At 46.7% G+C, this 15,305-nt stretch overlaps 1 protein-coding gene across 2 annotated transcripts; it reads left to right on the top strand.

Moving 5' to 3' along the window:
- Positions 1-51: 51 nt before the first annotated feature.
- Positions 52-15,257, top strand: USP18 (ubiquitin specific peptidase 18). 2 transcript variants are annotated; one of them, XM_032106644.1, is made up of 11 exons: positions 52-172; positions 4,516-4,711; positions 5,362-5,458; positions 6,680-6,825; positions 8,375-8,454; positions 9,236-9,382; positions 10,209-10,304; positions 11,331-11,501; positions 12,239-12,370; positions 12,803-12,852; positions 13,378-15,257. In XM_032106644.1, exons 2-11 carry the CDS (start codon positions 4,543-4,545, stop codon positions 13,424-13,426), a joined length of 1,137 nt encoding a protein of 378 aa, XP_031962535.1. In that variant the 5' UTR covers positions 52-172; positions 4,516-4,542; the 3' UTR covers positions 13,427-15,257. The 2 variants fall into 2 exon arrangements, with proteins under 2 accessions (XP_031962535.1, XP_031962534.1); XM_032106643.1 differs by lacking the exon at positions 52-172 and adding an exon at positions 1,509-1,656.
- Positions 15,258-15,305: the final 48 nt, after the last annotated feature.

Here is a 15,305-nt window from a genome sequence, read left to right as displayed (position 1 = left end):
CAGGCACCGCCCAGGTGCTGTAAGAGACCGGACTGGCGGTGCTCAGGGCTCGAGCAATCGCTGGGTGCAGGGAGGGGCTTCCCAGGTGCAGAAGGACGTGCCCACCTGAGGCTACAAACTGGGTTTCCAGATAAAGGAAGCAGCTGATAAGAAGCAAATCCTTCGAGGTGGGGTGAGTCCTTGTCATGCCTCCCTTACGCAATGACCCAGTTGTGAAAACTCCTCTCCGAAGTACTGCGACATTCACACCTCATTCACGGCTGATGGGCCGTAACACAGGGGTGTGGATTCCTTAACTTCCCGAAGGCTGCTTAGATCTCATCCTGACCACCAACACTACGATTTACGTCATTTGCAAGGACACTCAGTAACCAGGAGCCCGGCTCTTGAAGCAGTCAATGCACTTTTTGGAGCTCTCTGGACACCAGAAGTGCCGTGGCAATTGTCACGGGCTAGCAGCTTTTGTCAAAGGGACACTACACCGTGAGCTCGGCAGGCAGTGCGTTTGGGCACCCAAACACTGCGCCTTTCACTTTTAGCCATCCCTTCACCTGAGCCCATTTTCTGGGCTCACACTTCTGCCTGCCGCCTGCCTTGGAAGTGGCGTGTCGCGACTGAGTTCCGCAGGCAAAGCTTAAAATACCCTTAACACGCGTCCTGAGCACCCCAGGCTCTCACAGGGGTCATTACCAAAAGCTGTTTCAGCTGCACGCTGCTTCACTAACTTCCACCTGGCAGATCTAGTTCCTATCTAACCTTCAGTGTCCTTTTACACTTTGTTTCATTGTCTCTCGGCAATTTATGGCTTAGCTGTTCATCTCTCTCCCTTCTATCAGGCAGTGGCCATACAAGCCAGCAATAGGAAGGGACCATCACTAAATTTAAACTATTGCTGAGAGCCTCTGCCTCAGTCACAGCCAAGACGCTGAGTCATCTGTGCCCTTCTGCTCACAAGTCCCTACAGATGTCCACACCGCTCCCTGTGACGATTCAGGGCAGTTTCCACTGTCCCGGCTGAAGACCTCGGACTGCTGAGAACTGACGAGTTGTGCTGCCTGTGACAGACAGAGCCAGGCAGTGCGAGCACGTTCCCCACTACCTGCCCAGAGGGTGCGCAACTGGGACCTCTCCCCAGGGAAAGCTCTGATGAGCTCCAGCCAGCCCCTCTGAAAGCCTCCTGTGTGCTGTCTCCTTCCCACGGCCCAGCGAAGCCGCGCGGGGGCTGCCCAGCAGTGCCGAACGCAGGGCTGGCAGTACCTGCTGTCCTCACCCGTGCTGCCGGATGAGCTGTGCGGGGACGCTTCATCCCCAGAGTGCCTCCCCCACGCAAAGCGAGCTGTGTGCTTTCTCCCAGCCCGCTGCGTGCCGGGATGAGGCGGCGCAGGGCGGCTCCGAGTTTCACTTTCTGTGCCCGCTCCCGGCCGAGCGGGAAATGAAAACTGCGCGGCGGGGCGGGCACTGCCTCTGCCTGACGCGGCGGGGCCGCCCCGCCCCGCTCCGCCCGCCGCTCTCCCGAGTCCCGCTGCCGTCCCGCTGCCCGCGGCTCCTCCGCACCGCTCCGGCGCGGGCAGATGTGGTGTGCGAGCTCCCGCTGCCCCCTGTCAGCAGCTGCGCTGTGAGCTCCAGCTCGAAGCGCTGCTGGTCCTGCGGGAATTGGTAAGAAGCCTTTTTGCTGGTTTGTGAGGTCGGATGCCAGAGGGGCAGTGTGTCAGGAGGGAAGGAAATAGAAAGAGAGGGAAATAACGGAGAGTAGGTTAGCAGCTGAGGGGGAAGTCTCCTTTCAGTTGCATCCCAGAGAAGTGTGGAGGTGATGCGCTCTCAGGTGCTTCCTTCCCTTCCTTCTGTTAAGGGTGGGTCGTGACACTGAATCCCTTCTGGAGCCCTTCATGGAGCACCTCAGGGGGACCATGGAAACATAGAATGATTTGGGTTGGAAGGGACCTTGAAGATCTAGTTCCAACCCCCCTGCTGAGGCCAGGGACACCTTCCACTAGAATAGACTGCTCAGAGCCCCATCCTGGCCTCCCTATGCAGCCCACAGCCTGCCCTAGCACCATCTGCACCCCAAGATTCCCGTGACGGGAAAGGAGCTGACAGGGAAGGGACGACAAGTGCCAGAGGTGGGAGCCATCCTCGTGGGGTGTGAAGAGGCAGCTGGGGGTTTGTCATGAGAAGCCAGTGTCTTGGGAGGGCAGATGGAGAGTGGAACAGGCCAGGGTGAAAGGGAAGATGCTGGGCTGGCTGAGGGAGGGTGAGGGTAGATGATTATGGGGTGGAGGGTACGAGGAGGGTATCACTGCTCTCTGTTCTCTGCCCAGTGCTGGTGCAGCCGCTTGGCTTGGCCAAGCCACGTGCGCTGAGGTACCGAGTCCTACCCCTGACATGAAACCAAGACGCTGCTTCTCCAGGGAGAGAGGAGAAATGGGGGTAGGAGGAGAGCCTGCTCCCCACTTCCTCGGCTCACTCACCAGTTGTTTTATATACTTGTGCAGGGAAAAGGAGGTCAAGTGCAAATCTTAGGAAGGCTGTATTTCTGATAGCTAAAACGAGGCGGTTCCAAGGGTTGGGAAGTTCTGTTTGTGTCCCTGGTCCCACAGCAGGATTCCTGATAGGGGTGACTGGGAGAGAATTTCATAGAACCAGAGACACAAATCCTCCTGTATCCCACTGCACCTTCCTGCCCTAAGATCCCTAAGATCTTTCTACCTTTCCCTCAAGTCACCCAAAGCCATTTAGCCCTGTGCTTGGTCTTTAATCCTCCCTTTCCTGACAAAACATGCGTCTTGCAGGTTTGCTTTATCCCCAGTACATCCCCAGCTGTTGTTCAGCTACCTCTGTGCTGCCTGTCCCTCTCCTTTCTGTCTCTTTCCACATCCCCACTGCCTGTGAGCATCCCTTACCTTCTGGCTGATACTACACCAGCTAAACCCACCCGCCCGAGATGGGCTCCCATTCCAGCTCAGCTTACAGAAACCTGAACGCGTCGTTAAATCATTTCCAGGAAAACAGGCAGCGTGTGTTCAGGCTCTGTTTCGGCAAGGGCGAAATCAGATGAAATTTCTCTTTTTCTGTGTAGCTGTTCTAATCACCGGGCTTGGGTATAAAAAGTCACGTTCTTGAATCTGTCTTTGAATGTCAGAGTTGATTTTTTTTTTTCCCCCCTGAATAAAACTTCTCAGCAAATTTGACAATATTTAGTGACTCTTAGTGTGTGACACTTAGAGAGCAAAAGTAATCTTCAGCAGTAAACAATCAAAAGTACAGTTGGGAGTAAGTATACTTAAGCTTAAAGGTAATAATCGGGGGAAAAAATCCATTTCTAGCTTCTCTGCCCAAATCTTGAGTAACTTTAATATTTGACACTATTAGGCACAGTTAACCCAAAAACATGCTTTTAAAGCAAAGGTTTTCTTTTTTATGAAAGGCAGAATGAGGATTTTGCTTATTTTCCTTTCTTAGTAGCTTTTCTTCATTCTTTCAGTGCTTGGCCTTAGGCTGATTTTACGTGCTGTTTAATGTTTGTAGGATAATAATTTCTGAGCATTTATTTTGGTCTCCCCCCCTTCCCCGTGAATATCTGCTTTTTTCTGATTCTGTCTGCATGTTGGCAGTGGGCTGTTAGAAAGTTTCATTTTTGCATTTGAACTTTTACTATATTGTTTTGTCCATGTATTTTTGTTTTGCTTTAGTAGCTGAGTCACAGGAGACTGTCAGAATAATGGTCTGTTAAATCCTTCCTTTAAAATCAAGGCATTATAATGGTTCTCTTCCACAAACAGTTACTTTGCCTGTGATCACTTGAAGGAACAGAAAAAGAAACTGATATGTTGGTGCTTGAACGTCTTTCAAAATTACAGTCCAAAGTGTCACAGTAATGCTGTGACTCAGGCGCTTAAAACCAATGCTGGGGAGCCCAGTACAGAAACTAAACGTGCTTATCTGGTCAGGAGAGAAGGTGAAACTTGGCCTTTTGAATACTTGGGCTACTTTGTGTGATAAAACATTTCTTTTTCTAAACAGAGGAGTTTTGCAACATCTGCCTTTTGGGCAATTTTAATCATCTTATTTACCAAATCTTTTCAAACAGGGATACGTGGAGTTCCGTGGCTAGATGGAGCTGTTTCTGTGGAACTGAAGGCTCATTTATTTATTTAGCCACAAGAGGAAGACAGGATGAGCAATTGTCATCAGACTCCCTTTCTGTTCCCTTAGCAATAGCCCACATGCCTCAACACTCATGTTAATTCAAATATCCCAAATGCTGTTACAGTAATCTTACTGACTTTATTGATATTCCAGGCTGGGCTGGATGGGCCCCTCAGCAACCTGATCTAGTGGGTGGCATCCCTGCCCATGGCACGAGGGGTTGGAACTAGATAATCTTTAAAGTTCCTTTCCAACCCAAACCATTCAATGATTTTATGATTTCACCTTTTTCATAATGAAAATGTTGTGGACAAGTCCTGTGTTTTGGGATGCTCCCACTCTTTCTGATCTTTCTGTGTCTCTCTGCAGTCCTTCTGTCTTTGAACAATATTGTTGATGGGACAAAGAAGTGGGTGTCAAGAAAGAAGCAAGAAACCAGAGCTGGCATTAAGCGAGACCATGGAGGCAGAAACCGAAGTACGAAATAATGACGAGGAAACCAAAGAGGCGAAGGCCAAAAACCAGAGGCTGATATCTGTCTTTGGTGTGGCAGACTTAAAAAATGGTAATAATGTTTTGCCTATTCTTTGCTCTCATATTTTCTATTTCTAATGCCTGCTGTTCCATTCTCTGTCCATAGGCTTTATTTTCTCCTACTCCTTATGTCTTCACTGAGAAATATGCAGATGATTCTCATTTTGCCTTGCCAAGTAACCATGTTGAGTTTTTTGAGAATGGATTACATGGAGATCTCAGAGCTTTTTCCCTATTTAGCTCCATAAATTGGCCATTGCAGCTGAAAAGGCCTAGCTGCTGGCTCTGTCTCTTTCCAAACACAGCCAGCAGTGCTGGATTTGCTAAGCTATGGACTAGGACCTAGTTATTCCCCTCATACAGGCGACCTTTGCCTCTTGTTGTTCTATTTTATGTTTAGGTGTGTTATGAGAGGACTGAAGATAGAGGAACTGGGAGAAATCTGAGCATCATTAGCCAGGCTTACTTGGATTTTCCTGTCAGTTGCCAAACAAAACCCAATGTTACTTGCTTGAGCAACGGAAGAATAGATTGAACACGTTTCCAGCTCTGACCAAGGTGCTGGGCCTATCCACTGAATGCCTGAATATGCGCAAGAAGAGTTTGCTACTTTCAAATAATTTCCACTTTCTTTTCTTGTACCTATCCCCAGGCCTCACTTCCTCTTTTTCTACCCTACAGAAGCTATTGGACTGTACAACCTTGGACTGAGCTGCTGTCTGAACTCTCTGCTCCAAGTGTTCCTCATGAACATACACTTCACAGGGATACTCCGAAGGTACCACCTGTTTGAGCTACCGGAGATATTTCTGTCGTTGCTGTGTTGTCTCCACTCCTTTTTCATATGGGATGTGCCCTTGAAGGCTTGCATCACCGAGGTGCTATGGGGATGCTTTTGTTCCCTCAGCGAGGTCTCTGCCTTGTTGTGTCTGTCATCTACAGACTAGGCCCTGCAAAGGGAGAAGTTGCAGTGTTCTGCCTTGTTAGTCATCTCTGGTTCACGTCCTGAACTGGGTCTTTCTGGCTTGTATCTCTCTTTTCCATAACAGGATGTAATTCTATTCCAGGTTTACTCAGAGGCCGTTAAAATAAAGGATGTGTCACATGTAGCCATATCCACTATTAATTTTGTCACTTTAAGCATGTAAACATAAACCTACTGCAATCCCTGGCCTCTGGGCCCTGTTTGCCCTGGCTAGCCCCTGATAGAGAAGAGTGGTGTTGCAGATCATGAATACATAGCATTACTTTGTTTTGCCTGGCTGTTGTCTCTGCATGCTTTTGAGGAGGTTTTGGGCTTCCGTCTCCCTACTGACCACACTAATAACTGGTTTGATTTGTTTTCAATTTACTCAGTTCACTGCAGCTTTAATCATCTAAGTGGATCATTCCTATTCAGTCCTTTCTTATGTGCTCACTACGGTGCAGAGGAGAAAGAAGACAAATTACAGACGTGCAGAGATGAGAAGTGTCATAACTGGGCAAAGCTAAATAATGTAGACTGTAGGTTACCATGCTTGTTTGAAGAAAGACTTAGAAAAACCTGTGGGCTACAATAAATTCACGGAGAATTAAAAGGTTTTGTTGGCATGTAGTTGAAATACAAGCATTATGATATATATGCCCATGAAATTTTGAGGGCATGTTGAGAATGAGAACATCAATGGGTGGGAGGCAAGAAAAGCTCTGAAATTGTCTGTAACTTATGTTGTTTCTAGAGGCCAGAAAGCACTTGAGGTCCCACTTGGCCTGTCCCTTATTCAGGAACAAACCAACTTAAAATTTTGGCCTTTTACTTTAGAACTGTCAGCCTGCACTGTGGGACAAGCTAGTGCAGGTGACTGCTTCCCCTTTTTCCTTCTTTTCCTGAAAATGTACCCATTCTGATTCCTCTTGAGCTGCTGCCTCTGCTACTGACCTGGGCTCCTTCAGGTGTGATGTCTGGTATTTCTCCATTGTACAGCCTGATTACCACTGGTGTTGCTTCTTCCCCTTTCAGGATTGCAGTGCCGTCATCTCATGTGCAGAGGAAGAACAGTGTTCCGTACCAAATGCTCCTGCTCTTGGAGAAGATGCAGTGTGGCAAGTGCAAAGCTGTTAGTCCCACAGACCTGGCTTGCTGCCTTTCACTGCACAGGGTGAAATGTAAGTAGTGGCGCTGCCTCGTGCCCACCTCTGTCTGCAGACCAGGGTGCTCATCATCCAGCACTTACAAGCAGTGCAGACTCCAACATCTCCTTCAGGAATTCAGAAATGTCAGGAGTTAGGTGCACAGAGACACAGTGCTCTTTGTAGCTGCCTCCCAGCTGTGAGTGCAATGCTGTGTCTTACTTGGGAAGAGAGGAGAAAAACCCTGGATGTATTTGCTGATGTCCAAAGGGTGGGAAGACTATCAGACTGCTAGAAGATCCAGCTATGGATACTGGCCAGGAGGAAAGGGCTGTGCAGGGCAGAGAGGCCAGTTCACTGTGTGATTTGTCTTGCTGTACTGGCATCATGATAGTGAAATAGCTGCCGTTACTTACTGGAAGAAAGGGATAGTGTGGAAAAGAGAACGAGTTCGCACAGATCCCCTTCCTGCTCCTTCTTATAAGGGCAGAGAGAAGAATTTTCAGGCTAAATCTCCCAAATGGTCAAAGTTCTAAAGGAGTGAGCTTTTTAATGCGTGGGTGGCCAGTGACAATGGGATGCCAAGAGTCTGTCTATGTGTACAAATACACAGGGTATAACCAAATACCCTTATCTTTATAATATAAAAGCCCAAACAGGAGAGCACTGAAAGGGGAGGTGCCCTGACCTTTATGAAAGAGGAGCACAAGATAAGCTCAATATCCCTGCTTGCATCATTTTTCCCCTGACTCTGAGTGGCTTTGCAGTCAGCCATCTCTCTTCCAGTTAAAGAGAGATAAGGATCAAGGGGTTTATACTATCTGGTGTGTGAGACATATGGATAGGCCCTCCTGTCACTTTTATCTCAGCGCTCAGGACTAGTTTAATCCTTCATGGGGCATGAGGGGATGAGGGAAACAGGTGTGTGGAGTAATAAAGAATCTTCCCTGTATTGTTTCTAAGGAGGATTCAAAAGGGACTGTTCCCAAGGGCATGATAGGACATGTGACATAAAGGTGATAAGACAAGGCGTTATGGCTTGAAACTGAGAGCAGGTTTAGATTCAGTATTGGGAAGAAATTTTTTACTGTGGGAGTGGTGAGACACTGACACAGGATGCCCAGGGAAGCTGTGGATGCTGCATCCCTGCAAGTGTTCAAGGCCAGGTTGAAAGGTGTTTGCTGGTCTAGTGGAAGGTGGTTTTGCCCGGGGTGGGGGGAGTGGAACCAGATGATCTTTAAGGCTCCTTCCAACCCAAACCATTCTATGATGCTATGAAATATAACCCTCAACTCAGAGAGCCATCTGAGCCCTCCTCTGGTGGGTACTGAGTATCCTCTTGTCCCTACATCTGGTGACAAGGACACGACTTTTGCACTGGGTGGTACAAACCCTCCTGTCTTTTCCCACTGCCTGCTCAGGTCACAATGGAGAAATTGCAGCTTGTGCCCAGTCTAAGCTCTGTCTGCAGGGACAAGAGACTGGATCTAATGGGGGACAACAAATTTCCCTTTGCCATTTGTGGGAAATCTGTGTTCGGTGCTGTTCATGATACTGATTGAGGTTGTGTTTTCTGTTTGTGCAGTGTTTGTGCAGCATGATGCTGCTCAGCTCTTTCTGACTCTCTGGAACTTGTTAAAGAAGCAGATGAAGAAGCCAGAGCTAGTAAGGATGAACCCTTGGCCCTTATCATGTGTAGTTTTCTCTGCTCCTTGAAGGATCCCATCCACTGGCAATTGACCTAAGTTAAATTTTAAAAATTATCCCCTCTCTCATTGCATCTTTCAAATGAGACAGAGAATCTTTGTTTCGTAAGCTTCGGTATTTTGAATCACAGTTAAGTTTTGCTCATCCTACTTTCAGGGCATGCCAGTCTCCATTCTAGTGGGAGAGCTGATTAATAACCAAAAGACTGATCTTTTTGCAGCACTGTATTTAGTTATATGTAATTTCTTTTTTTCCCCCCAAATTTCTGTAATTTGGTGTCTCTTGACACAGCTTTTCCATTCTTTGAAATCAGCCACGTGCACTTCATTATAATTAGCCACTGATAGTACATTATGTATACAACAGCTCCTCCCATGGGACTGGGAAGAGAAAAGTGACTCTTCCCTGACTGGCTGTCATAGTTTTATTAATACAGAAGACAGGCTTCTGTTGCAGTTTCAAGCAAAAAAGAACAATTCTGCATCAAAGCAGGTATTTAACTGTCTGATCTTACAGGCTGTGTCTTTCCCTTCTGTTAGGGAACTAGGGGAAGGAGTTGTTCTCCTTTAAATTGTGGGAAGTACCCTGTCCACATAAGTCACTGTCACATTTTGGTTCCAACCTTGAAGCAATAACCTTGTTTGAAATGTGTGACCACATGGGCTTCCCCACCCATAGGGAAACAGTTCAGTTGTCTTCTTCATAAACCTTGTTTTGGCCTTTATTTTCCCGCCTCCAGGTTGAAGAGCTGAGGGATTTGTACACAATCTGCATACAGGAGCATCTGGCCTGTCAGAAATGCTCTTTTGAAGTAAAGAGCAACAGCACCATGTTAACCCTTCCACTCCCAGTGTTGGATGCCAATTCTCACAGGCTGAAGACTCTGGTAAGTTTAGCAGCAGCACTGTTTCCTTAGGAGATGATTCCCCTCTGTTCACTGTGGGAGCCTTCTCTTGCAGTAGTGGTGTCTTCTGGGTCTTATCAAGAATCCTTACAAGAGTCTCTGTAGAGTGTCTGGGACTTCGAGGTGGTCTTTTCTCATTCACATTTCTTCTTTGTTTGGAGGAGCTTTAAAGCTCGCAAAAAACGTGCTTGCTTTGGGGACTGAAAAATAAAGGCTGTGAAGAGCTTTTCTAAAAAGAGTGCTGATTAAATACTCTGTAACAGACTCAAAGACTCAAACTACACAGTGATGTGCACCTGGGAGTCCTCAGGTACCACAGAGAGGTGCCCTAGGTAGCTCAGCATCCCTGTGTTTGCCCAGTGTCCTGTCACTGTGGAGTCAGTGCTGCTGTGGACATCCAGATGCAGCAGTGCTGGTGGCCCGTGTGTGTGCTGCTGGATACAGTGGATTTTTCAAATGCCAGTGGACCACCGGACCTTATTGATTCTCTGACCACTTTACAATGGTTCAGCATTAAAGAGCTTCTCTGAAAACCTCTAAGGCTTTGAAGTAGGTATAAAAGACACACATCAACACCTTCTCTGTGGAATATGTGGTGCTTTTTTTTTCCCCCCAACTAATGCAATCACAGCAGCAGCTAGGAGAAATGAGGTACCTATTTTTTTCAGGCTGCTAGGCAGTCTTTTGTCCTTTGAATAAAACACACCTTCTGTAGCTTTGCTGTTTTCTTGGCCCCTCTGAAATAACATAGAAATAAAAATCCAGCTCGAAGGAATTCAGTTGAAAGAAATCTCCTCTGTCTTCTTAGGAGGAGTCTCTGCAATACTTCTTCCATCCAGAAGAGCTGACTGGTCAAAACATGTGTTTCTGTCAACAGTGTGGGAGGAAAACAACTTTTCTGCAGGTAATTGGAGAATTATTTCCCCATGTCTCACACCCAAAACTCCCTTTAGGACTGGGGAGGGTGGGGAAAGGACTCAACCATATCAATTGAAGAGGAGACCAGCAGAGCAGTGTCAGTGAGATATAAACCAGCACCTCAGATTTGTCAGCAGAGCAGTGTCAGTGAGATATAAACCACAGGCATCTTTCCTCCTGTTAGGAAGTTCCCTGTTGTAGATGTAGCTCTTGCCACAAAACAATACTTTCAAGGGTTTTAATAGAAGTCAGTGAGGGATGTAGCATTTCTGTGCCAGCAGAAAAGCTGCTGTTAGTTTATGTTGTGTGCCCACTGTGGGCCTTTGCACTGCTGTGTAGCTCCAGAGGTAGATAAGGATATGTCACTGGAGCTGGTCATACACATAAAGGTAGGATACTGTGATTTCCTTTCTTCCCTGCTCTCCCCAGTTCTTACAGTATGAGTCTCTGCCAGATGATGTATTGGCTGTTTCATGGAGAGCAGGTGCATTAAAGGGAGTGGTGCCTGAGGGAGGCTGCCTCAGCCCAAGGCTTGGAGGGGACTTTCCACAGCATTGTCACTGTTGGGCTGCCTCTGAGGCCACAAGGCATCCACGTGTCTTGGTGGCATCGGCATGATCCCAACAAAGGCAGTGCTGGAAGGAAGGAGCTGTCAGCCTTCTGTGGTCACATGTCACAGGAAGTTGATTTGTCTCTCCTCACCTTCCTAGTGCTACCAACCTGGGGCTAGGAAAGCACGTGAGAAATGAAGCAGCCCTTGAGGCACCCAAGGCTGGGTGCTGATCACACTAAAGCTGAAAACCTTGGTTATCACAGCTCTGTTACGTGGGTGTGCCTTGTGTGCAGACAGGCTACAAAGGTTTGGCATCTGCTGTCCCATGGAACTGGCAAATATTCACCGGAGCACTGACTGCTCTCCATTCTACATGCACTGGGTGGCAATGGCTGTTTCCACCCCGCCTCCCCAGGGCTTGTTCCCTAGTTTTCAATGGTGTTATTTATTGCTTTACAGAGCATGAAGCTCGTCCGTCTGCCACAGACTCTCACCTTGCACCTGAAGCGCTTCTGCTTTGAAAGATCATCTCACTCACGCAAGCTAAGTCACTGCCTGCCATTCCCACAAGAACTTGACTTCAATGAAGTCTTGACAGAAAATCAGTGCCAAGCAGATGACAGTGAAAAGGTGAGATACTCCTAAGGCTCTGTTCAAAAAGGGCAGATTTTCTTCTCCTCTCTGCTCCAGTCTCATAAAAATTTAAGAGATCACACCTTGTCTCAGTTCTAAGTGCCTGTCTTAAAAATCTATGTCTCAAACTTTACCTGTGCCCGGTGTTGTCTCACATCCCATAGTTTTAACAGCTTCAGTTAATGTTCTGTGCTCAGATTAAATAACCAAAGGCACCAAAACTGGAGCTTCCTGCCTTGAGGACAAAAGCCAGGCTTTGCAGATCTCACCTGTCCAAGACAGAAGAACTCTATTCCTGGTATTTCCTGTGCAGTATTGTTGGTATTGTTGGCCACAGAGTTGGGTATTGTCGGCCACAACAGCTTTGCCAAGTAGCTGAGATGGATCTGCCCCACTGTGGGTCTGTTTCTCTTACTGGGAAATAACAAGGGGAAGTGTGGCAACAACAGAAGTCACCGCTGCAGGTTGGCTGTGGTGAACCTCTTTGCTGCTCCTTTGTTGTCCTGTTGCCTTTTTCACAGCCCTCTGGTCTCCAGGGAGGCTTCCAGCCCATAGCTGACAGGCAAAACTCTGAGGGTAAGAGCAAAAAAGGCAGGATACTCAGGGCCAATCTGATTTTTTTCCCCTTTTTCTTTACAAAATGCACGCCCTTGCTGCCCTGGCTGCTGCTTCTCTACAGTCCATGGCAGATGAGAATTGCTGCACTGAGAGTTGCTCTTTGTGTCTCTCTGCAGGCTACCTGGCAGTACGAGCTTTTTGCTGTTGTGGCCCATTCAGGATCAAGCAGCTGTGGCCATTACTGTGCCTACATTCGAAGCCTCACAGAGTGTAAATGGTATTGCTTCAACGATTCTCACGTTTGCCAGGTGAGCACATCAAGCCACGTTTCTTTTGTACCTTTCTGGATGCTCCTCCAGGTCTCATCCAGTCTGACTGGCTGCCAACTAAAGAGAACCAGGAAAGGAAACTGAGGCTGCAGAGCTTTGTGCATCTCCGCTACAGGATGCTCTGGGCTGAGGGCAGAGTGACTCTCACTTCTGTACCAAACAAGGCCTCAGGTTCTGCTTTGCCATTTGCTGAATACCCTGCTTGATGTACCCTACATCTGTTTAATGTATACGTTCAGAAGAGGAACTGCTTTTCCTCAAAGAGTAAAAGCAATAAACCAATTTATTGAAAGGTGTTAATTCCTGAAGTGCCACTTAAACCACTCTTCTGAGAACTGCTGGATGGTATCAGAATGTGTCCATCTCTTAAGAGTTCTTATCAGCCTCCTCTTGTGTGTGTTTCTTCTCTAGGTATCGTGGGATGATGTTAAATGCACCTATGGACATGCCAGCCTCTACTGGTATGCAAACATATCCCTGTTCTTTCCTGATGCTGCTCTGGACTTTGGAATGAGGGTAGCAAAGAGAGGGAAGACAAATGTTTTGGCCTGGATATTGCCTGGGGTGTAGTGGGGACGCAGGAGAGGAGAAGAGGCATCCTTGTGCCCCAATTACTCTGGTGGGACTGCATATGCCTATCCTGGGAGCCTGCAGGGTTGCTGAGCAGTCACAAAGTGGGCTGCAGGAGTGGTCTTGTTACTTAGGACTGCCCCTTGGACCCTCCTCTATCCTGACTGAAGTTGGATGTGTCAGTCAGGATTTCTCTGTGCTTTTTTGTTCTGATGCATCATATGAGAATGAGCTTATAGGAGGGAGATAATCCTTCCTATAAACTACAGCACTGCCAGGGAATCTTGGGAACACTGGAGAGGACCAGCTTAGTTGACCTAAAGCTCAGAAAGCTGAGCAGGAGCAAACCTGGGATGTTACTTGCAACCTAGATCTTCAAACATACCTTGTGATTTGGTTTTTCTTTGCCTGCACAGGAGAGAAACGGCCTATCTCTTGATTTACATGAAAAAGAATCCTCAGTAGCCCCATGGAGGAGTATCAGAATGTCTCAGAAAGCTGTGCATTGTCCATGGAGCTCAGCACCTCTGTGCCAGTGTGGACATGTACAAGTGTTTAACAAGAAAGACATTCTGCACTCAGCAACCTCGGCCTTCACATTCATCCTTGAAGAAAGAAGCAGCAGACACTCAACTAGAGAAAGGATCTAAGAACTGTTGAAGCTGGAAACTTTTTCTTTTGTGTATTTTTTTTATATTTATGTGATTTCCTCTTTAGAAGATGGTGAAGTTAGTCCTTGTCTCTGCTGCCTTACCGTTTTCCTTAATGCTGATGCCTGGGTTCCAGTCCAGGGGAGGTGTTTGGCCTGAAAGCCTGTGTGGTGTTCCAGGGAGGTGCGTGGTATGACTGGAGAGCTGTGGCAACCATACCTAGCCAGTAAGAGATCAAGACTTCCTTTGTCCTTTTAGCACCATTTAGATGCTGGCAAGCTGGGCAGGAGACCCAAAAAATCACCCCAGAAACAACTGGAGGAAGGATCAGAACTCTTATGACACACACTCCTTAAAACCTCCCTGGAAATGAATCACTGCACGGGCTGAGATGTGTAGAGAAGTGTTTTAAATCAGAAGCTACTGGAGCAGTTCTGATTTACGAGATGAGTTTGCAAAAATTTGTGCAGGTGATTATTATTTCAGCAGGTTTATCAGGGGTTTAGATGCATTTTCTTTCCTGTAGAGGAAAATGTTCAGAGCAGCAGAGATTCTGAAGCTAATTAGTGATTTTGCACAACACAGGCCATACACAGGTGATAAGGGAAGTGAGATGCCTTGATGTGCTTGAACTTTTGGGATTTTCCTTAAGTATTCTTCACCTGGTTGCCAGCTGGAATTGTCTTGCTCTCTCCTTTCCTTCTCTGGCCATGAAGTGGAAATGTCCCCCAGGTAGAAAAAGGCTCTGAAGAAAACAATTTTGTAAAGAAACTGAGTAATTTTAAAACCTCCTGTAGAGTCCTGTCACTCCGTGCTGCTGGTTCAGCCAAGGCAAGACCACACAGTTGGAGGGAAAAGGTAAGGAGAGCTGGAAAGGAAGGTTGGTGATATCTGACAGTGGGAACAAGAATGTTCTAAAGGCTCATCACAAGGCTCTATGGTGAGGAAAGTTAAAAATTTTGTGTGGCTTTTAAAGCACTCATGGCGTTAACTCTTGATGTGCCACAGTCTGGGAAGGGATCGAGGATCCCAGAAACAGATCTGGAAGTACCTACAGCCTAATATACTCCGTGACTGTATCTTTACAAAGGTGCTGTTTTTGTGGGACTGAGAAATTACAGAATTAGATTAATGTTATTATAGAAATTATATACAATTATAAAACTAAGGTAGATATTCTATGTGTATAACTTAATTTTATTTCGGTAGTGATGATGAAGTTCACAAATCATGTCCATTTTCTGTTGATATGTGGAAGGTGAATTGAGAAATCTTGGAGCATAGCTGTGAAATTACTCCTTCATGGCGTAGCAGGTATTTATTTCGCTGTATTAGCAAGGTTCATTATTCTGTTCAACTCTGTATTCGTATTATTTTTTCTGGGGTGAAAAAATCCCAGTGTATTATTTGTCATCAGGATGAGGAATTCTCAGCCTGTTCACCTTCAGGAATGCATTGCACTCTTTCTAAAGCATCTTGCAGTGGGTGAGTAAGAAAACCAAGTTTCTGTTTGCTTTTCCAACACTTCGCCTCTGTGAAGGAGCTGAAAAAAGCTGCACTTTCAGGAACTTTCAGGAACTGAGAAGTTGTTGGGATAAGAGACTGACATTTCTAATTAGCTATAACTTGAAATTTAAAAACTTATGCTTATGAAAAATGCCTTAAATGTGTCATAACCTTCCAGTGATGTGACC

The sequence above is a fragment of the Corvus moneduloides genome, chromosome 4 (assembly GCF_009650955.1).
Source record: "Corvus moneduloides isolate bCorMon1 chromosome 4, bCorMon1.pri, whole genome shotgun sequence".
Taxonomy (NCBI): Eukaryota; Metazoa; Chordata; class Aves; order Passeriformes; family Corvidae; genus Corvus; species Corvus moneduloides.
The sequence above is the reverse complement of the archived record's forward strand: the minus strand, read 5'-3'. Positions and strand labels throughout refer to the sequence as shown.